The sequence below is a fragment of the Ruditapes philippinarum genome, unplaced genomic scaffold, assembly GCF_026571515.1.
Source record: "Ruditapes philippinarum isolate M1 unplaced genomic scaffold, ASM2657151v2 ctg3612_1_1_1_1, whole genome shotgun sequence".
Taxonomy (NCBI): Eukaryota; Metazoa; Mollusca; class Bivalvia; order Venerida; family Veneridae; genus Ruditapes; species Ruditapes philippinarum.
Window position 1 is genome coordinate 53,346 of NW_026852788.1, and position 24,527 is coordinate 77,872.

The 24,527-nt window shown below is 33.3% G+C and overlaps 1 protein-coding gene across 1 annotated transcript; it reads left to right on the top strand.

The window, feature by feature from the left end:
* Positions 1-351: 351 nt before the first annotated feature.
* On the top strand, positions 352-24,452 carry LOC132724287 (protein inturned-like; the record flags this gene model as incomplete). Its single annotated transcript, XM_060709126.1, is given in 17 exon segments — positions 352-621; positions 6,662-7,365; positions 7,659-7,744; positions 8,868-9,170; positions 10,031-10,143; positions 10,666-10,833; positions 11,476-11,653; positions 12,252-12,305; positions 14,227-14,289; positions 14,839-15,057; positions 15,972-16,129; positions 18,184-18,296; positions 18,969-19,093; positions 19,458-19,555; positions 20,857-21,046; positions 22,932-23,053; positions 23,712-24,452. Coding segments are annotated over 17 exon segments (2,931 nt in total). The 5' UTR covers positions 352-487.
* Between the last annotated feature and the right edge of the window lie 75 nt (positions 24,453-24,527).

The following is a 24,527-nucleotide window of genomic DNA, read 5'->3' on the forward strand; positions in this document are numbered from 1 at the left end:
TAATATGATGGTACCAGGAAGTTTGTCATTTTGTAGTACATTATTAATTTGTGTTTAAGCCTTCTGGATTTAAGAGTTTCAAGACCAGTTTTGTTATGTTTTACAAAGCTATAAAATTTCTTCTTTTTTTCAGCCTGGCTGTGAGTCCCCATTGTTGTCACCGTTTTGCAAAACAAAAAAAATCTCAGTTGCATCACGGCTGAAATTACCTTAAAGGGTGTAACTGGTAAAAAGTATATTCAGCATGATTACCATATAAAAATATGAAAATGGCAATTTTCACACGTCATTTTTTTTATTTAAATATTAAAAAAGAATTTTCGTTTTCACATCTCTCTCTAGTATTTACCTTTTCTCTTGTTAACTGTACTTGAGTTAAATTGAAGTGGATACTCTTTAATTATGGAGACATGATAGGTTATTTCGGAATGCCCGGATATTGTGTACTGAAGTTCATGATGGAGAAAGATTGTTTATTTCATTTATAATGGCATATTTCCCAAAAATTGGTCCTTTTTATGATCCCAATCACGAACATCAATTTTATGGAGAATCTGATGGACGTCTTCGGTTGAGGAAATCAGGTGAACATTACCACGAAGAGCAAAGGTTGGCGTCGAAGTTAGTATTTTTTTTTACAAATCAGCATAGTTACTTATCATATATGTATTGTTATACAAAATAAGTGCTTGTTTGTGTATTTTCCAAATTAGCCATAGATCTGTTAAACAATGAAGAAAACAATTTGTCAGTGTTGTAGTGTAGTTTTTTCCTGTCGATTTGTGACTTGCATTAATAATAATAATATGAAATTAGGCAAAGCCTATGAACGGGGAAGTCGGTAAAAATCCTTTCATTTTTCCGTTTTAAAGGTGTCATTCGGTATTATATGTACCCACTTCCGTTTTCACTCGGAACACTCGACGATTATTATTAATCCGAAAAGTTGAGATATGTTACGTTATCGGAATACACCGCCTTTTATCATTGAGTTACATTGTAAATGGCGGCGCCTATCTAGAACTGACACTGAAAATTTCATTGATAGGTATAGAACTCTATATATTTTTTAATTGTTTTTTATTTGAATTTTCTTTTAAATATACACGTGTAGTCTATAGCCGGGCAAGCCAAAGCCCGGGCCCGCTTCGCGGGCCCGGACTTTGACTTCCCCGTATGAAAAAGGCAAAGCCTCAAAGCGAGCTCGATGTACTTTTTACGTGAAATAGTTAGCCTGGGTTACCTGCCTTTACCATTTCATTATCGGAGAGCACATTGTGCAGAGTACGCTGGGAACCAGATTAGTAAAATAGTATGAAATAATCTCAAATGCAGTGACAAGTGCGTGTGACGTCACACGTACTGTGTTAAACTGTCGTGAAATGAATAATGAATAACGAGTTTTGAAAACGTTGATAAAACTTTGTTTATTTTATTTCACTCTATAATTTTTCAAGCGAAATAAAGATTATTTTAAGTGAAATAAATGTAAAACTTAAAACAGTTGCGACATTAAAATAGCGTAATTGATTTGTTTGTTTTGCACATGCTGTTTGGCGCTACATTGTGACGTCACGTAAACAATACTTTAAACGTCTGTACAGCGTTAACGACTGAATAAAAGATATTGGTGTTCGGATTCATTTTCTTAGTTAGACCATTTTCTTTCATTCTAGATAGTTTTCACAACAAAATTCGACAAAAAATTGTTCATTTTTTATCAGATTTTTCAAACAAAATGGCGCCTTCAATTTACAATTTTATACACAGCTTCCGTTATTCTGGTTCCATGTCCAATTATGGTTCCCATTGACATGCGCGGGTGACCAGTCTACACATCCGTTTTCAGTCAGAATTCCTCAGTTTTTATCGTTATCTTTAAATTCCAAAGGTTGCGATGTGTCCAATTCGGTACTTCGGACGAAAGTTTTCAAAACCATCACTTAGCAGGTACTCGCGTTACCGTAAAGCTCGCTTTGCGAGCAGGCCCTTCGGGCCAGCTCGTCGAGCTCGCTAATAATTAATCTGAAAAAGGCAAAGCCTTAAGGCGAGCTCGATTTACTTATACAGTACTGGACACGCGAAACCCGCAAAAGTCGCGTTATGCCGCGAGTGTAGTTTATGTCGCGACGGGACACTTCGCGGTAAAACATCGCCGCGTGCAAGTTCGCCGAATTTCGTGGCGGGTCACGAAAAATCGCCGCGATGTATCGCCGTAATTTACGGCGAATCTTCAGCAATAATTGTATTAGAAAGTACTACTTGGTCCTTAATTCCCGTGATCTTTAATTTTGAAAACTTTAAAAAAAATCTTGTAAACGTCTTGTATATTTATAAATATTTAGCATTTGAACATGTACAGCGTATACATTTTGTATATTAAAACAAAGCAATCAGGTGCTGGTGAAAATTAGTTAACAATAAAACGAGATTGAAATTACAAAAGGTAATTGGTACTACATCAAAGAACGCACGATAACAAATTGTCCAATTGTTATTTTGATAATAATACAAATGTAATTAAAATCCATTGTTTACTTTCGCACATTTTCTATTTTTAGAACAATGCAAAGCGACATTTAGCACCGATTCACGGGTGTAACTAATTATTACGTCTAATACGCTAATTATGATTGTTGAAAATTGTAAAGGTTTTATCACTTAAATTGACATTCTTTACCTTCAATTTCACGAGTAAAAAATGCCAGGTGCAGGAGTAGGTGATGAGAAATGTAAATAAAATATCACAATCAAAATGCACTTACGATTAATAATATGTCAATAATTGACACAATCAATATCCAACATTTTTTTTACTTGAGCAATAATTAAACATGTGTAATCATTCCTTGACAAAAAGAAATGACAGTTTTTTTCTGATATATAAAAAAGAGGTGAAAGTCAATCGAGTGTCGGCATTTCTTTGATGATTCGGCAACAACTACAGGTGTGTAAACATCAAAGATTCACAGATTCTTCAGAAGAGCCGACCAGTCATTTGTCAGAGGTCATTTCGTGTGTAAATTTTGTATTTATTATTTAACAATGGAAACATTATATTCCTTTTATTTATGGATGCTTCTTTTTGCGCGAGTGTTTTTTGTGTCTTTTAGCGCTATGGAATTTCAACAATCGGCGATAATTTTCGGTAAGTAACAATTAAATATTTTAACATTTTTAAAACAGGGGTGCAAATATCCGCCATTCAGAAATTATAGCAGACAAATCTTGCGTGTGTATTTTTTTACAAACGTGTAATAAATTGAGTAATGATCACCCGAGAGAACGAAATGTCCCGGTGATCCACTACATTTAGAAATGAACAAGTTAATGTCTTATCAATTATGTATCTTTTTATGTAACTAAATATCTTTTTACACATATATTATATTTATATCTCTTACTTTAAACTCAATATGTACCCCCCCCCTAAAAATAGTTTTACACGTGTACATGCACACTATTTACCTGCAGATGGAGCCGCATACTTGTACTGCGTCGCATTTAACATTGAGGTCATGATTCCGCCATTCACGGAAAGTTTTTAACGGTGTTATTTGATTTTCGCCGTGGTTATTTATATTTGCTGTTGGCATCAAAGATAAATAGAGAAAGGGCATTTTAGCAAATTACAAGATTTTCTTGATACAACTTCATGTAGTTCTACTAATTAATTTTCGTACTTGTACATGTATATCTGGTTTCAAGTTCACAGACAACACTTATAAATAGATCTACATTTATTATACAAATGAACATGTATTATTCCCCGCGAATCGCGAATCGCGGCAAATGTTCACGGCAAAATCGCCGCGAGTTGAATTCGCGGCGATTGTCTCAAGTTGCCGCGAATTCGCTCGCGTTATAAAGCATGAGAGTTCGCCGCGAATACGCGAATTGTGCGGGTTTCGCGTGTCCAGTACTGTACATCAAATAGTATATAATATACATAATCGTTTATTTCTATTTAACATTTTCTGTTTTTAAAAGTGCCATTCGGTATTGTATGCACTGCTTCCGTTTATTCTGGTTCCCTGTCCTATTATGGTTCCTATTGACCTTTTCGAAAACCTAGCTAAACACCGTTTTCCGGTACGTTACCGATTTAGCTCTGGGGAATTACACCAAATGAAGAACATAACACGGTTACATGATATTTCTATTTTTCTTTCATTATTTTACCGTTTAAGGTGAAAAGAATTTATGTTATTGAAAATTATCAATATTCCTTTAATATCTATTGCAAATTTTTCAAAAAAATAAGTTGTTTAAAATGAAATTCAATAAAATTTAAACCGACATAGTGGAATCTTCCATAATAAATAAGGTTATTTTCGGCGTAAACTTGTGTATTTACTTTATTTTTTGTATGGAATTATTTATACAATGATATTTAATTATTTTCTTATAAAGAAATAACTGTTTTATTTCAATTTAATTTTAAAAAAGGCCGAAAACATCGAGTTAGCTATTACACTCCATTAGGTGAATTCCCCAGAGCTATGTACAGAAAGTACCGGAAAACGGCGTTTAGCTAGGTTTTCGAATTCGTGAATTAAAGTGCGCAGGACACCAGTCTATGCATCTGTTTTCAATCAGAATTCCTCCGCTTTAATTGTTATCATGTAATTTTGAAAAGTTGAGATGTGTCAATTCAGTACTTCCGACGGAAGTTTTCAAAGCCATCACTATCTAGCAGGTACTCGTGCTATCGTAAAGCTTGCTTTGCGAGCAGGCTCTTTTGGCCAGCTCTTCTAGCTCGCTAATATTTTGAAATATCTCACATGTGCCAAGAAATATCTACATAACCTAAATACAATATAGTTTGTGCATTTGTTATTTAGGTGCTATATCTAAATGATTTTAAACATTAAACTTTTAATGACATCTTGAAAACAAACATTCATAGAAGTCTCAACATGCTTAATCATCGATTTATTTAATCCACTTCAGCCTGTGATGGTTTCATGATTATGGACAGGGATTGAAAATTCTTTTCTGAGCCACTCGTCCGGCATTCTTTGCTACTCGTCGGGCATTTTTGATTTGATTTTATTTAAAGATAAACTTTGCCGATGCAATAGAAACTGCAGATGCAAGAGACCACTAAAACTTCTCATAGTCAGTGATTTTTTTTCTCCAATTTTCAAAACAACCTGTGGCTTTCTGAAGGGGAAAATATAGCGTGGGGAAAATCGAATTCCTACAACTGGGAACACTTTTATAAAATTTTCAATTTCAATTCAATTTGACATGCATGGTACATGACTGGGGCTATCTATCGAGACAGCTTTCTGTCTCCTATCTGATATGTCAGCTGCTGTTGAGTCATGGTTCTGGTAGAGAATATGCACAGGGCATTTTAGGGGAAAATATAAGCATTTTTAGGGGAAAATATACCTATTTGAGCTAGGGGAAACAGCCTTTATTCGGCTGTCAAATACAGGGGAAAAAATCATTGATAATCAATTTGTTTACATAACTTTAACAAACCAAAACTGGAAACAAAGCTTGTGTTTTTGGTTATGTATAAATTGCACACTTTATAGAGCATTGACAGGCACATTCCAGATACATCCTTATCCAATTAACAATGCTTTTAGAGCTTTATAAAAAGTGCAACTTATAAATAACCTAAAACACAAGCTTTGTTTCCGGTTGTCCATCGTGAAATGTAAACAAACTGATTTTGAGAATACAAGCTTTCTTTTACTGTTTTACATCTGCAAATTATTGCTCTTCCAGCTGGACGAGCATACAACAATTTTGTCCTGCATCAATGTCTACTCATGGACAAGTGGAATTTTCGATCCCTGTAGGGGTTTACACCACTGTATGTTAGTTTGGTAATAATCCGTCCAATCAGATTGATCGTTGGAAATCTTATCTTGTGTAAAATTTTACATCATAATAGAACATGTTTGTTTGCTAGATTGTAATCATGTATTGTAATGTAAACTTGTGTTCATCCTGTGACGTTTTTATGGTTAGTAGGGGCTTACACTACTGTATGTTAGTTTAGTTATAATCCATCCGATGCGATCTAATTGTTCTTTGAAGTATTGAGTAATTTTTTACATAATTATAAGAACATTTTTTTGCTAAATGTAAACTTGTGTATTTGCTAAATTTATTACATTTAGCATAATAAAGTAATTAGATTATCAAATTGTTTGTAGGATAAGCAGGTTTACACCTGTTTATTTACGCATTTAATTGGATAAAGTTCTGGTATAGTCTCAGCTAAAAATTCCCATTTGGCAAATTGGCTCTTGTGCAGATTTTGTCACAAGTCTGTCTAATGTGTGCATCCTGATTTTCACGAGTCATAACCCTGATACCCATGAGTTTTTGCAATTTGCAAGGTTGGCCATACATATACAATCACATGCTGCTAATCAAAAGGTCTGTTTATATGATGTGAGCCAAGTATTGCAAGCTCACATAAATTATCTAGGCTAGCCAGAAGGGCTACAACATTTTAAAAAGATGACTATTGTTAATGGTCAAAGTTCTCTTGGGTCTTTGACTCTTAGTAAATAATCATGACAATAATGTCAGTCAAAAGTTTTTTCAGGTTTTTGCTCTTAGATCATTAGTTAATATTTTCCTCTCAGGATGTATATATTTTTAATGGCTTATTGATATAATAATTTTTCAGTGATCAAAGTTGGAACCATGTTGTACAGGACCATGAGAATCTGTTCTACATGGATCCAGCAGAGAACAGAGAATCATGTAGAAACTCTTCAGTTGGTATGAACCATAGAAGGCAGGAAAGTTTACAGTCAGTTGGAAGTGCTGGAAGCTACCAGTCTGGCAGCAGTGAATCACCAAGACAACCATTCAGTAGACAAAGTTCATTGGGATCTGAACGTAGCAGTAGCTCAAAATCTGGATTAAACAGGCAGTATTTAAATAGAGACAGACCCCATGTAGATAATCATAGACAACAGTATGAGCATTTTCAAAGAGATAACGCGTTAAGACTGTCTGACCCTAGTTATGCAGCATTTAGTGAAAATCTTAACACAGAAAATGGGCATCCAGAAACAAGCCAGAGATCTCGTCTTAAAATTCCATTAACTGAAAGTAACAGTAGTTCGGTGAATATAACTGTGAGTCAGTCTGGAAAGAGAAAGTCAGTTTTAATGGTGCCAAATGTTAGAAATATTGAAGATGTTGATAACTTGTCTGGTTTAGAACTATGTGAAAAATTGTTTGGCATAAAACTTTGTCACTACAAACAAAGACCTCCACGCCCAAATGGTGCTAGTGTTGACCATGTGTTAAGAGATCGTAAAGTTATTGTTCAGGCTGTTATTACAGATAGTCAGGCAGATATATGTGGTCAAATAAATAGAGGTATGAAACTTGTGATATATCTAAACTTATAGTGAAGATCTTGATGTTGTAAAGTTAAACATTTTGATTATGAATTATAAATGTCTTATGTATAAAATTTCAGTCTTTAGCATTTTACATGTATGTAGATAAAATTTAATTAAGATGTCTTTAGTTTATGGGACTTGTTTAAAACCTGAGGCAAATGTGGTTTGTAAAAGTCTAAAAGCGTAAACAAATATAATAAGGTGGTGTATTAATACTACATGTAATTGTTACTGATACCTTGTGTTGATTTTTACCTATCATTTCAGGAGATATGTTGGTTGGCTTGAATGATTTAGATTTGACATGGATTAATATTGATGACCTACTCAGACAAGCTGTGCCCCAACAAAAGGTAAGAGACATTCATCTTCAGTCTTCGAAATTAACGCCAGTCCGCGGCCCGAGGCCACTAAATTTAGCATCGGTCCGGTGATTATTGCAAGGTTGGTGGTCCGACAGGCCAGTAGATTTTTGGCAATGCAAAAATATTATAAGAAAAATTCATCGAAATAATGAAGCAGGGCTCTCTAAAAGATTTGCCTTTTTTGCAAATGAAACCCATCAATTCTGTCCTAAATGTTCAAAACACAGCGAGAGATGTCTAAATTGTATCGAGTAATGGAGGCCGCCATTTTTTTCTTGGATATTTTCCGTATCGCACCGTACAGTTACGGAAATTAAATCATTGTTTATTATGGTCTTTATTTACCTATGATTTTGTGATTATTGAGTTAAGTAAATATTTTGTGTGAAAGTGATTCGTTTGAAGCAAATTGCATTGTTCATCTTCAGTTCTAGTTAATTTAGCCTAAACATTTTTCAGATTTTTCAAAGCTGTCAACATACAATGTCATGTATGGCTCAGAATACAAGAAGTATTTATTTATGCTTCTTTCAAAATTATCAAGGGAAACATGATAAAGTGTTTTCCTTTACCCATCAAATTATTAACTATAAATGTATTTGGTCCGGCTAAAAATCATCAGGTCCAGTAAGATTTGAAATTTTACTGGCCCGAATGTCCTGTGCTTTTTAAAGTTTTTCGTGAAGACTGCATCTTAATGTGTACACTTATGCCACTGAAATTAGTAAGTTTGAAATATTACAAGTGAAATTTCAAGGCCAGACAGAGCATAATGATATATAATGCAAAAAAAGAATTGGCAATATCTTGTATTTGGGAACTGATTAAGTGAATTGGATGGTGATATGCATAAAGCTAAAGATTTCAAAATTGCTGAAAAGTTAACGTATTGTTATCTGGTTTTCTATTCCTTAATGGATAAAATAGCTTATTGGTTATAGGTTCATCATCGGTACTGCCAAACTTGTGTGCCATGATAAATGACTTTTAATGTTTAACATTGACGTAAAAGAAACACTGAATTTGATGTTAAAACAAACATTTGATTTTTGGAGTGTATAGAAACACAGTAGAACAAGTTGTCATTAATTTGCTTTTATTTATATTGCAGGTAAAACTAACATTCCAGGTGCCAGTTGTAGTTGGACCAAAACAAGCAACACCACCTGTAACACCTACAAGACATACTCCGCCTCCACCAAGACAAAACCCACCTCCTGTACCACCCCATATACCTCTACGCATACCATTGACTCCTCCTCCCAGACCACCTGCACCACAACATACGGAACAGCGTCAGGATTTGGTCTCCATGACAACTAGTGAAACACGATCAAGTTTAGCTGCTGCTTTAAGCCGTTTTTTGTTTTCTGTTATGTATTTAACGTTTGCAGGCCAGTCTGAGAACTCAAGGGTATGTATTACTGTTTTCTTTGATTCTTCTGTAACTAATAGTGTGTGTTTCATTTGTAAGAGTTAATTGCATTTATAGACTTTCACTGTATTGCTTTTATGCATTAAAATGACTCCACTGACTTTTTTGACATGATGGGACTGAAAATAATTGTTTTAAGATCCATTTGATGTAGGTCTAGACCAATAACTTGTGGTCAAAATTTCAGATAGTTTGCTCACTCCGTTTGCACACAAGCTTTGCAATACTTTTCACTCAAATCAAGCTAAGAATAACACAAAAGTACATTTTTCAGTTTATTTCTGAGGATATTTCTACATTAATTTATCTTTTGCATAACTTTTTGTTTTTAGTTCCCCAGCTGATCTCTGTAAGAATGTCAAATTTTGTGGAGTTAGTGTTCAGTGGAGTTCCTTTTATATCACATTTCTCTAATTTTTACTTTTTCCTATTGTTTATGGTTAGGATTCAAGCTGATCTACATTAGAAGCACAGTCTGAAGTATCAAAATACAATTAACACACTTGCAGGTGATTTTGTGTTCTTTCAGGACACAATTACAAAATGATTTAAAAAAAAAATCAATGTGAATTTAGTGATTTTTATGCAAGAAATGGTGGAAAAGACCCACTTATAATGATCCTGGCCTATTTAGTCAACCCTTTATTGTTGTAACACTACTACTCCTATTGTAGCAAAGTGATAGATAGAATACACTTTAATGCATTTCCTATTATAATGCAAATTTATATAAATACAACAAATGACTATGTTTTGTGTTTTCATTTGCTACAGCTTTCTAGCTTGACAAGGAACAATAACCACTAGACTAGGTTTATATTATGTATGATTTATTTCAGGATGATGTTGTATACCAGTATCCCAGTGATGATAATAAAATATTTGATGTACGTGGATTGTTTCTCACACTCAATGGTCTATTACCAGATGTTACTAGTAATTATCCAAAAATGTAAGATTTTTGTTTTATCTAACTCATTCTTAGTTTGTGCTCTTAATTGTATGTACTCAACAGAAATGGTGCTACATGTATTAAGATTGTGATTACTTTCACTTTAAAATTCAAGGCACCTATCATGCCTCTTTAGATTTTTGATCTGAAGCAGACAAATCAAATATTTATGAGTTTATGTGCATGTTTGATAAAATGATGCAATCATTGCTATATATGATGTAATATTATCACAAACTTGCTTTTGACGAAAATATAAGAATTTTTATTTTTACTATAAAAGGACTAAAATATATACATATAAAGCATTATTTGAAGTATGACCTATTTATGACTTATTTTTTCTATTCCTAAATTTCATACTTCATTTTTGAAAAATCATTTACAAATTACTAGTTACTTCATAGAAAATTACTTTGTATGTTTAAGCATAACTATGATAACAGTTAGCTTCAGTCTCAGTATTTCTTTTGTATTCTGTATAACTATATTAACACGGTAAATGTTATTTTTGTGTTTTAGGACATGTATAAATTATCGTAAAAACAATATAAATATTGCGTACTGGAAGACAGATCGGGATGTGTTGTTGCTTTGCTTGCCAGAAGACAAAGTGCCATCTTTCTACCTTCTACATATATTCTCAGACCTGTTACACCTTATACAGGTGTTACATGGCTCTATAACCAGGTATGTATATCTACAATACAAAAAGTAAAAATTGAAATGATGCATTGTTTGATTATCCTTAAACCTATCAATGTTTTTTTCTGAACCAACATTTTGATGGACTGTTCTTCTTTCTTCTGTAAGGAGCAGTTTTACCTTTGTCTTTATATTTGTGAGATGTTTATTGACAGAAAGTGTTGCTTAGAAATGGAGAACTATACATATCAAGACAGCTTAGTTTCTTACTGTCTTGCTATCCATAATGATTGTTATCTTTTGAGCATTTATTTTATATTCCTGTATCTTATACTGAGACAGTTGAACATGCTGTCCTTTAAACAACTAGTGGTTATAGTAATCAGGCCTACTTTCACAAGGATTTTTGAAAGGGTATATGGCCCTATATAAACTTTTGTTTGTATTTTTTAACCTGAGCTGTAAGGAAAGGGTTATACTGCAAATAACTTGTTAAGGAACTTTATAATGGATTGACAATTCTGCAAATTAAAATCCTTTATAGAGAAAAGGGAAATAACATCATAAATCTACTGCAGCTGTGACTATAGATTACAGAAATGTCACGATTATCCAATGAAAATCAATGTTACAGAAGTGCAGTATTATAAATTATATTTTAAAGACAAAGTTTACATTATTTTTCAGGGTATTTAGAGACAGAGAATTACACTGTCATTTAGATGAGCTGGTCAGTTTAACAATGTATAGAGTGTTACATACAGGGGTTCAAACTCAGGCAATACCTTACTGTAACCCACTAGAGCCGGTACTGCTAGATACACTAACTGGTGTCAGGTGGTTACGACTCTCTTCAGATGATAAGGTGAGTGCCTTTAAACCTCTTAACATATGAAATATAAATATTAAAATAGGGTTTGTGCTTTTATGTTATTAAATGACTATTAAATTAAAATTTGATTGACTCAGAGCTATGGCAAGTAAGCATTAAATATGTAATTGTAAACAATAAACAGCATGCTCTTTTAAAAATAAAGTTTTAACCCCTTTAAATTACTGTCTGTAATTCCTGATATACATGTTTAAAGAACAAAATTAAGTTCACTTATTTTCATCTGAAACAAAGTTATCGTCAAGAATATTGCTTTGTATTAGTTCCCTTTAACAATGTAATGACACAAGTTTCTTTTCCAAAAGGGGTAAGACCAGCCATCTTTCCTGCAATGCTGGAAAAAATCACTTAATTTTTCTTTTTTGGCCGTTTAAAACTTATGATTGTAGTCAATCATGATTTAAACAGTATCTGTAGCTATGGAAAAAACAGCAACCTTCAGTCAAATGACTGTACAAGAAACAGTTACTGATGACAATAGGCTGTAAGAATCTTAACATATTCTACTGCAATACTTGTCAGTCAACTTTATATCACCAGTTCTCTAAGCAGCCTAATAATTTGTTTTCAGATGTCCTGTGATGAGATTTTAAATGAATATGAAGCTCAAGACTTCTCTGAATTTGTAAGTTCTTTTTCAAGTTATTGAACGTTTTTATTTTTTTTTATCTGAGCTCCATTATCAGATAATAGAAAAGAATTAAGCCTGATTGCCTTGTTTATTGTACAACTTTTCAAATTAAGAGAGATTTTCTTGTACAGAGTTTGAAATATCATTGAACTAATATGAAATAAAAATCTGATTGTTTTTATAAACTGTTATTAGTCCCCTACCAATTTACCGGAGGGGACTTTAGGTTTACCCTCCCGTCCTTCTGTCCGTCCGTCCACAAAACTGGATCCCGCGATAACTTGAAAAGTACTGAAAATATGTTTATGAAACTTGGTATATGGATAGATGGCAGTATGGAGATTATGCACATCTTTTTCTTTTCTTCCTATGTTGAAAATTCTGGTTGCTATGGCAACAAATAGGCTGAAAATATGGCAAATTTTACACATAAACTGGATCCAGTGATAACGCAAAAAGTACTGGAAATATTTTTATGAAACTTGACATATGGGTAGATGGCAGTCTTGAGATAATGCACGTCTTTTTCTTTTCTTCCTATGTTGAATATTCTGGTTGCTATGGCAACAAATAGGCTGAAAATATGGCAAATTTTACACATAAACTGGATCCAGTGATAACGTAAAAAGTACTGGAAATATTTTTATGAAACTTGACATATGGGTAGATGGCAGTCTTGAGATAATGCACGTCTTTTTCTTTTCTTCCTATGTTGAATATTCTGGTTGCTATGGCAACAAATATGCTGAAAATATGGCAAATTTTATACATAAACTGGATCCAGTGATAATGCAAAAAGTACTAGAAATATTTTTATGAAACTTGACATATGGGTAGATGGCAGTCTTGAGATTATGTACGTCTTTTTCTTTTCTTCCTATGTTGAATATTCTGGTTGCTATGGCAACAAATATGCTGAAAATATGGCAAATTTTATACATAAACTGGATCCAGTGATAATGCAAAAAGTACTGGAAATATTTTTATGAAACTTGACATATGGGTAGATGGCAGTCTTGAGATTATGCACGTCTTTTTCTTTTCTTCCTATGTTGAAAATTCTGGTTGCTATGGCAACACATACACTGAAAATTTGGCAAATTTTACACATAAACTGAATCCAGTGATAACTCAAAAAGTACTGGAAATATTTTTATGAAACTTGACATATGGGTAGATAGCAGTCTTGAGATTATGCATGTCTTATCTGTTCTTCCTATTTCGATAAAATATCAGTTGCCTTGGCAACAAATAGGCTTAAAACATGGCAAATATAACAATATTTGTGATTAGTCAAAAAGAGCTGAAAATTTTTATGAAAGTGCATCTTTAATTCAAGAGTTATCTCCTCTTTAAGAATTTTGCTTTTAAAATGTTATATTTTGGTAACTGGGATGTTTCAAATATTAACTTTAGAGTGTCCTCAGTCCATCTGTCTGTCTGTCTGTTCATAAAAACTGTTTCCTGTGATCACTTTTAAAGAACTTTTCCAACAAATTTACTTAAAATAGAGAAAAATTGAAACATTAGTGAATGGCCAATGGCCCTTCAGAATGTTGATGGGGCTCTAACCGGTAGGGGACTTATGGATTGCTTGCAATACTATGATAATTGCCTGTTTAGATTGGTTCTCTGAATTGTTTTCAACTTCTTACATATTATACTGGCATAGAGAATAGTTAAAAATTCTGATTCAAGCACTGCTATGACATTGATCAGCAAGAGTTGTCTCTCTATTTTAGGAGCACAGATATATATATATGCTTAGATTTTCAATCTTTGTATACAAGTTAACAGTCAATGTGACAGGATTTGAATGTTTGCAAAAGAATAATTTATGACAATATTTCAATATTTGTCAACTTGAAGCAATACATTTGTACATGTTCATGATGTTATATTTATGTGTTTGTAGGAAGAGGTTGACCCTGATGAAAGGAGAAAATGTGGCATTCTCGGGTCCTGTATGTTTTATAGGGTAAATGTTTCTTTTATATGGTTTATAAAATAAATGGATGGGTATTTCATTGTTATCTTGTCTACTTTGAAGAAAAAGACGAGTTATTATGATCACTGCAGCAGCGTCATGCAAAAACTTTGATGTAGCCCATTATTCAAACATTTTAAACAGTTTTTAAGAGGAATATTTGCTTATTATAACAAGGTGCAATTGTTAGACAAGGGGAATCATTCTGGAAGCAATATTTTAGGAATTATACCCTTTTTAATGTAGAACTTTTAACAGATGAGCACAAACATGCCATGCAGTGCTCTTATTGAATTCCTTATGATTTGACTGAAGAGATAAGTGTGGATTTTTTTTTTACATGCAGCACTTACTAACTTGCTGAGTTTGAAAAAGGAAACAAAAGGATGAACTAGTCTTTGCAATGTATTTGTTATTAAATGGAAAGGAAATTAGTAAATCTGAGTCAGTTTAAATGGTTTCACTTAAATGTAAGAAAAGTTACAGCTTTGTCTGTTAGATTTGTATTTTCATTTAATCAAATTATTGTTTTAATTTCAGGATTATTTATTATGTTCACACCTGTGTAGAGAAGATTTACAAGATGTTAATTTATTTCTCAAGTATCACTGTATCCTACATCTAGTCAGTAAACAATCTGTAGACAACCTTGTCATCTGGAGGGAGGTTTATCCTACACGATTCTGTCAATCTACAAAGAAAGATAATCCTGGTTACAGAGAGCCACAGGGGAGATGGTTCTTACTCGTTGTTAGCATGGTATGTTATACTTATTACACATTTTTTCCTCAATTCTTTATGCTCTAACTTGAGGGAGGGCGGTGGGGAGCATATAAATTTGCCCTTGTCTTGTCTGTCACGCTGTCCATCTGTGGACAAAACAGTCGGGCATCTTTGTGTGTGTATTTGCGTTTATTTATCCTCGCCTCCAGTTGCTTAATGGGCGAGTCCCCCAGAAGAGTATTAGTCATTTTAGATTTTGGAGGATAGTGCAATTTCAGATACAGAAAGATGCTCTAATTCCAGAAGCTTCTCCTGTTTCTTTACCGTGCCAAGTGTTTAAGCACCCATACACTGGACCTCACTCTAAAGTCTCATCTGAAAGACTGATTAGTAGTTTTAGTTGGCCAGCCCAAGAATCGAACCCACAATGTCGAGATCACAAGTCTCGCGCTATAACCGATTGAGCGCTGCGGGCTGGTTTGTCGGGCATCTGTGCTGTATGAACACATATCTAGTTTCCTTCATGTTTTTCTTAAGTTAAGACATACAACACACAATCAGTTAAACAAAAAAAGGTTATATGATGACTGTCCACAGTTTTATCGATAGTGAAAGAAACTGTAGAACAAGTAGGTGCTTGTGAAAGACTACAGTTATGTAGTTTTTATGCCAGCTATGTAGTCTTCTTAACAAAAATTGTGTGACTTTATCAAATTTAAACTAAGTTGTGTGACGAAAAAGGCTTTGACCACAAGTATTCTTCACTTTAGACTCCAATTTATTTCAAGTAATCAGATTTTGGTGAATGAGTTCACACTATATACATGTTTTGATATTGACATTTTCTATAATAAAATATTGGACGGTGTGTACATTGACATATCATGATAGTAGCATGTATATGTGTTATCAATGATGTAAAAATTAATGTCTTTGTTTTCCCTTTACAGAGGCATTTTCTCCTATGTACATTATTTGAAGCTGGCAGTTATGCAAGATCTGTGTCAGGTAGACAGCTGATAGACAAGTTTCTATTGGATCAGTCGCGGGCAACATTAGCCCAGCTTGATCTTGATGATACAGATATAGAATTACAGTGCAATGAAAGGTATGTCACATTAACGTTCTATTGACAACTGGTGCTATGATGCACTTTTCATGCTTTGAATTTGAAATTCTATGTTGTTAATTTAAAGGATTATCAATATTATCAGGAAAGGTACATTTTTGTTAGCTACATTTTTAGCTCACCTTGCACAAAGTGCAGGTGAGCTTTTAGGATGGCCAACCAAATGGCGTCCGTCGTCTGTCGTCCGTCCACATTTTAAATATTCTAAGGACATCTTCTATGATACCACAAGGCCAATGTTAATGAAACTTGCAGGATACTCTTCTGTATGAAGCTCTATCAAGATTGTTCAAAGATTCCATTTCATGCAGAAACTCTGGTTGCCATGGCAACCGAAAGAAAATCTTTAAAATATCTTCTTTTAAAGAACCGTAAGAGCTAGAGCTTAAGATATTTGGCATGAAACATCTTCTAATGAGTGTCTACCAAGTTTGTTCAAATAAAAGCCCTAGGGTCAAATTGGCCCCGCCCCAGGGGGTCATTGATTTTCCCTGTATGCATATAGTAAAACTTTAAAAAATCTTCTTTAAAAGAACCCAAAGAGCTAGAGCTAAGATATTTGGCAGAAACATCTTCTAGTGAGTGTCTACCAAGTTTGTTCAAATAAAAGCCCTGGGTCAAAATTGGCCCGCCCCAGGGGGTCATTGATTTTCCCTATATGCATATAGTAAAAACTTAAAAATCTTCTTTTAAAGAACCCAAAGAGCTAGAGCTAAGATATTTGACATGAAATATCTTCTAGTGAGTGTCTACCAAGTTTGTTCAAATAAAAGCCCTGGGGGTCAAAATTGGCCCCGCCCCGGGGTCTTATGATTTTCCCTATATGCATATAGTAAAAACTTAAAAAAATCTTCTTTTAAAGAACCATAAGAGCTAGAGCTTAGATATTTGGCATGAAACATCTTTTTAGTGAATGTCTACCAAGTTTGTTCAAATAAAAGCCCTGGGGTCAAAATTGGCCCCGTCCCAGGGGGTCATAGATTTTCCCTATATGCATAAGGTAAAAACTTAAAAAATCTTCTTTTAAAGAACCCAAAGAGCTAGAGCTAAGATATTTAGCATGAAACATCTTCTAATGAGTGTCTACCAAGTTTGTTCAAATAAAAGCCCTGGGATCAAAATTGGCCCCGCCCCAGGGGGTCATTGATTTTCCCTATATGCATATAGTAAAAACTTAAAAAATCTTCTTTTAAAGAACTCAAAGAGCTAGAGCTAAGATATTTAGCATGAAACATGTTCTAATGGGTGTCTACCAAGTTTGTTCAAATAAAAGCCCTGGGGTCAAAACTGGCCCCGCCCCGGGGGTCATTGATTTTCCTTATATGTGTATAGCAAAAACTTAAAATCTTCTTTGAAAAAACCCAAATAGCTTGAGTTTAGATATTATACATGAAACATCTTTTAAGTAAATATCTACAAAGTTTGTTCAAATAAAAGCCCGGGGGTCAAAACTGGCCCTGCCCCAGGGTGTCATTGTTTTTAACTATATGTGTATAGTAAAAACTTAAAAAAATCTTCTTTTTAAAAAACCCAATGAGCTAGAACTTAGATGTTTAGCATGAAACATCTTCTTATGGGTGTCTACCAAGTCTGTTCAAATAAAAGCCCTTGGGTAAAAATTGGCCCGGGGGGGGGGGGGCTATATACAGGTGAGCGACCTCAGGGCCATCATGGCCCTCTTGTTGTTACTAGTCACATAGCCCAATAGTTAAAAACCTTTTTGTAAGGAAAGTTATGTTTAATGCATTGTTTAGCACTTATTTGATAGAACATGGTTAAGGTACTTTAGAAATACTTTACAGTTTAAATGCTTTTGATAGTATTTTTGTGGACACTTAATCAAACAGGCATTTAGTGTATATCATATTGTTATTATTTTTATTTATTATTATTTGTTCATCAAGCATAAGCCATGCACAAGCCCTTAAAAAACAAAATATAATTTGTTCATTTTGATTTTCTGTGTGCAGAACATTAAAGTTTATAATATTCTCTATTGTAAAGATTAAGAAAATTTGTTGATCTTTTTTCAGGCTTTTCTCTGAGCAGTTTGGTCCAAGCTTGAAATGTATAGACTCAGAAAAACCAACTGGTTTCAACAACGATATAATATCACCTCTTAAATCTACACCTTCACCCAGACACAGTAAGATATATTCTTCATATACTTAAAGAACTTTTACTAATAATTTTCATACAATACTTTTTGTTTAATTTTTATTCATTTCAGTATTGTCAATGGTAAAACACATGCTGTTTATTTGTTACAACTTATTGCAATACTCCTGTATATAAGAAAACAAACCAGTTACTGTAAATTCACTTAATTTCATGAGCATGAAATGTTGAGGTTTGTCACAAAGAACTTGTTTGTGCAGACTGTTTATTTTTCCAAAAGGTAAAAATTTTAATGTAAGTAATTAAATTTCACTGAATCTTAAATTTGTTGATTGACTTATCCAAGAAAGGCACAAAAATTAGTTCCCCACAAATAATAATGATGTTGCATTTTAGAGAACTGCTCCAGAAAATGGCCACACTTGGGTTTTCTTGTACATTTGAGTATGGAACAAATAGAGTGGAAAGTTTTATATGACTCTATAGTCCATGTAATGAAAGATAATCATTTTGCCACTTGTCAACATGATGTCAATTGAATATAAAGTATAACCTGTTAGTTTTATATTATGATATAGATACAGATGATGTAGACAGATTATCATATCAATCTCCTAATGGTTTTATATTATGATATAGATACAGATGATGTAGACAGATTATCATATCAATCTCCTAATGGTTTTATATTATGATATAGATACAGATGATGTAGACAGATTATCATATCAATCTCCTAATGGACCTGGTGTTATAAAGAGACAGGGGAGCAAACTCTCATATGGATCTAATGATTCCAGTGGTAGCAGCACTAGCATTAACAAGGTATTCTTCTTTTCTTACATTAGGGTGTACTGAGGTTCCTTTTCTGTGTCTAAAATATGCTCTGCTCAGGTTCCTGTCTGTCTATAGAATAATGCACAGATAGGCATATGAGTGACTCCCTCTTGCATTAGAGCTGAAAAGTTGCCGTATGACTTGACACTGTCCACAATATTTGAAATCCAAACATTTACATTTAATTATGATTGGCCATTTTGTAGCTAAGGAGCTATTTAATTGTTTAATATTGTTATCTTTCCAAATGATAATTTGAACAATTATACTTTTGTGTAAGTTTTTGTTGTTGTTTTATTTTTTATCATATGTTATATGTATTTCATTGTATCATGATTATTTGCCTCTATAGTTACAGATAAAGTCAGGAAGTAAAAAAGGATCTATGTATGATGTGGATACATTGAATAGAAGTTTTAATAGAGACACCGGTAAATCATGTGACATCAAGTATGTATAGAGATTTATCTTTACTGGTCAAGTTATTTTACTTTTTTATTATTTATATATAATTATATTATAATGAGAAATGTCTTAGAAAATGCAATTTTTTTATACGCTCATTTAAAAAAAATGGGTCATATGATGGGATTGCCATTGACATTCCAGTATTACGCGAGACATAGTGTCGCACGCATTTAAAACAAGTCTCTATCTAGGGCAAATGCTTCTACACACATGGAAGGATTTTGATATAGCTTGGCACAAATGTTACCACTGTAAGGCACAGTGTCACACAAGGTCATGCAATGTCACATGCAGATGTCAAATGTCAGATGATAATAATCAAAATGTTTGTATGAACTATTTAGTCATCATGGCTGCTTCATATTATTGTTAATTGATTTCCGTATACATCAAAGAAAACATTGTCCAGTATTATGAATTAGTTATAAAAAGTTTTACATTTGATTGATGCATAATCCTTGCCTAGTGGTTCTGATTAGCGTTCAGCTATTTATACTGGGCCATGTCATTGTCAAAGAAATTATGAATTATGATATAAATAGTTATTTGATCTGAACAAGACTCTGAAAGTGGTCAAGTTAGTTGATTTTTAAATTTTTAAGTTCAGCCTTCAGGGTGAATTTATTATGTTAAACATATAAACACATAATACATGTCTCTAAACTTACCATATATGTCTGTTAACACATCATACATGTCTGAAAACACATCAATATGTTCCTTCACACATTGTTTATGTCTGGAAACACACTGTATATGGTTCTACTCAGGTACCCGTTCGTGCCTGAAATAATGCACGGAAGGGCACCTGAGGTCTTCCTCCACCAGTAAAGCTGGAACGTCGCAGTATGACCTATACTGTGTCAATGTGACGTAAAATCAAAAACAAACAAACACTGTATATATCTCAAAACACATCATATTATGTCTCTTTACAAATTGTATATATCTTTAAAGACATCATACATGTCTCAAAACACATCATACATGTCTCTTTACACATTGTATATGCCTGTAAACACGTTGTATATGTCTGAAAACACATCATACATGTCTCTTTACACATTGTATATGCCTGTAAACACGTTGTATATGTCTGAAAACACATCATACATGTCTCTTTACACATTGTATATGTCTGAAAACACATTGTATAATGTCTTTGAACACATCATACATGTCTCTAAATGCATTATTTTTGTTTGTCAACACATTGTATATACATGTATATGTGTACTGAGTCTATAAACATATCATATATGTTTAAATGATTCTTATTTTAGATGGACTAGAGGATTAGGTAATCAGCTGTTTCACTATGTAAATTTTGACCAGTTTGAGTGTGTTTACATGAGTCCAACACCATATGATCTCGCCTCCACACAAGGTTCAACACATCAACATTTATTGTTTAACTTCTATGGTGGATGCTTGAGGATACATGAATCTTTTGAAAAGACTGTTAAGAAAAAGGTATGTAGTTTTTAGATCGACTATTCGATAAGATACTAGTCACCCGAGTGTTGGTGTCGGCGTAACCACTTCTGTTAAAGTTTTGTAACACCTCAAATATTTTCAAAGTCCATTGACATATGGCTTTGAAACTTTGCACATTTGTTACCATCATGACCCCAACCAGGGTAAAAGATGGTTAAATGTGTTTGCTATAAGAGGACATTAAAAATAAAATGCTTTTGAGAAATAAAAATAAAGGTATTTCAACGCTTAATGAGCCTTTATTTATTTGCTGACCACACAGCAACAATGCAAATGTAGATAAAGATAAAGAAGAAAACATCAGAAGTTGATAGCAGATATTAGTAATTAACTCTACCATTGTAAAAGTATTGTTAGCTCGACTATTCGCAGAATAATCGAGCTAATGCAGTCACCCATTTGTCGGCGTCGGCGTCCCTGTGGTTAAGTTTTTGTATGTAAGCTGGTATCTCAATAACTACTGAAGGGAATGGATTGAAACTTCACACACTTGTTCTCTGTGATTATCTAAGATGATTAGCACAAGTCCCATAACTCTGAATTGCTTTTTTACATAATTATGCCCCTTTTTCGACTTAGAAATTCTTGGTTAAGTTTTTGTATGTAAGCTGGTATCTCCATTACTACTGAAGGGAATGGATTGAAACTTCACACACTTGTTCTCTGTGATTATCTTAGATGATTAGCACAAGTCCCATAACTCTGATTTGCTTTTTTACATAATTATGCCCCTTTTTTGACTTAGAAATTCTTCGTTCAGTTTTTGTATGTAAGCTGGTATGTCCATAACTACTGAAGGGAATGGATTGAAACTTCACACACTTGTTCTTTGTCATTATCTAAAATGATTGGCACAAGTCCCATAACTCTGATTTGCTTTTTGACATAATTATGCCCCTTTTTCGACTTAGAAATTCTTGGTTAAGTTTTTGTATGTAAGCTGGTATCTCCATAACTACTGAAGGGAATAGATTGAAACTTCACACACTCGTTCTCTGTGATTATCTAAGATGATTGGCACAAGTCCCATAACTCTGATTTGCTTTTTTACATAATTATGCCCCTTTTTCGACTTAGAAATTCTTGGTTAAGTTTTTGTATGTAAGCTGGTATCTCCATAACTACTGAAGGGAATGGATTGAAACTTCACACACTTGTTCTTTGTGATTATCTAAGATGATTGGCACAAGTCCCATAACTCTGATTTGCTTTTTTACATAATTATGCCCCTTTTTCGACTTAGAAATTCTTGGTTAAGTTTTTGCGTGTAAGCTGGTATCTCCATAACTACTGAAGGGAATGGATTGAAACTTCACACACTTGTTCTCTGTGATTATCTAAGATGATTGGCACAAATCCCATAACTCTGATTTGCTTTTATACATAATTATGCCCCTTTTTCGACTTAGAAATTTTTGGTTAAGTTTTTGCGTGTAAGCTGGTATCTCAATAACTACTAAAGGGAATGGATTGAAACTTCACACTCTTGTTGTCTGTGATTATCTAAGATGATTGGCACAAGTCCCATAACTCTGATTTACTTTTTGGCATAATTATGCTCCTTTTTTGATTCATAAATTCTTGGTTAAGTTTTTGTGTGTAAGCTTGTATCTCCATAACTACTAAAGGGAATGTATTGAAACTTGAAGGGTTTGTACTTTTCCGGACAATTTTATGTATTCATATAGGTAAGCATTATTATACTCAATGAAACACCTTTGTGACAAATTTTCAAATAGTCGAGCGTTACTGTCCTCCGACAGTTCTTGTTTTTCAATTCTGTCTTATCAGATCTACAAATGACATAGTATTACATGTTTGTATACATTATTGAACATTTATTTATTTGTTGACTATGTAGGTATCAGAAGAGAATATGTTTCCAGTGTGTAGTTCAGAAGAAGGTGTAATGTTTACCTGTCAGCTACCTGCGTCCCCAGATCCTAAGAAACAACCCCCATTGATAATGTATTGGGTCATAGGGTGAGTAAATGATGTGTGCCATTTCGTTTTGTTTGCTTTCAAGTTATATACTTTACTATCAATTTTTATATATTAATAATATTTATTTTCTGTACTATCTATAAAAAAACCCCATCTTTCTTAAATGGAAAGGTACAAGGTGCATATATTATATGTGTGTGTAACTTGTACCTTTCCATAAGTAATTAAGATGTTATGTGATCTAGATAGGTATGGTACATGTCTTGGTGTGATTGTGAATTACATTTCTCTCCTGAAAAGTCATCGAAACCCCCCCCCCCCCCCCACCCAAAAAAAAAATAAAAAAATATATATATATATAAAAAAAATAAATAATAATAACTGAACAACTGAACTAAAATTCACATACATATATATAGAATTTTTTGAAGACTCTGTGTATAGTAGAAATTAAAAATAGAAATAGTTCTATCTGTCAGTGATAGATATTCTTCTCAGAAAATGTATAGATTTAACATTCAGATTTTGAACACGTGGAAAATTAATCAATTATTATGTAGTGGTCTAGGAAATTCTCCTGTGTACCAGGAAAATTAAAAGTTACTTAGTTTACATAAATGAGAGTCCTCCAAAATGAAAGTTGAATTTTTTAATTGTTTTATAAGTAATTAATTTTCATATTACCTTGAACTTTCAGACGGAGATTTCCTGATGGTCATGAAATGTTTGTATGTTTAGAAGATGGTGTACCACAGTCCCTGTTAGAACTGGCATTTACCTACAACTTTGGATTGACTTGATCACTACTACATGTAATATATGTGTTATCTAGGAACTGGTGCTCAATGTGAAATGTAACAACTAGTCTTCGTGTAACTATGCTGATAGAAGAGATTAAAGTTAACTAAGTGAATTGTGAGGTATCTGTTACAGGATTTTTATAAAGAGATGGCTGTGAAATATTTGTTTAAATGTAGTCAAAATAATTTTTCAAGCTGCATTTATATGGGGATTGCTGTGAAGGATTCTTTTCAGGAAGAACACAAAGAAGGATAAACAGATGAAAATAACAGATTCAGGTTATAGTTTGGTTTATGTAAATGTAACGTGAAGCTATAGAAAATGGAAGGCCTATATTACTTGTATAAAGTCATTGCCAGTATACACATTTGTGTAGTTTACATACACTATACGTTAGCAATGCAAAAGTGTACTTAAATTTTATGAAAATAATGGAAAAGTATTCCGAATTAAATGTACAGAAAAAATCTTTGAAAAAATTAGCAGGGAAAGAAAACATGCTAAATGATAAGTCCTCTATTTTGATGAAGTTAAACCCTACTGAGTTAAAATAATGATGTATAATCAATTAACTTTGTATGTCTAAATGAAATTATTTGCAAATTTAAACACATAATGTAAGAACATTGCTAAAACCCTTAGCTTTAGAATAATATGTGATTAATTTTCAATTATGCCTTATATATTTCACCTCATGTTCTATGTACAGTGC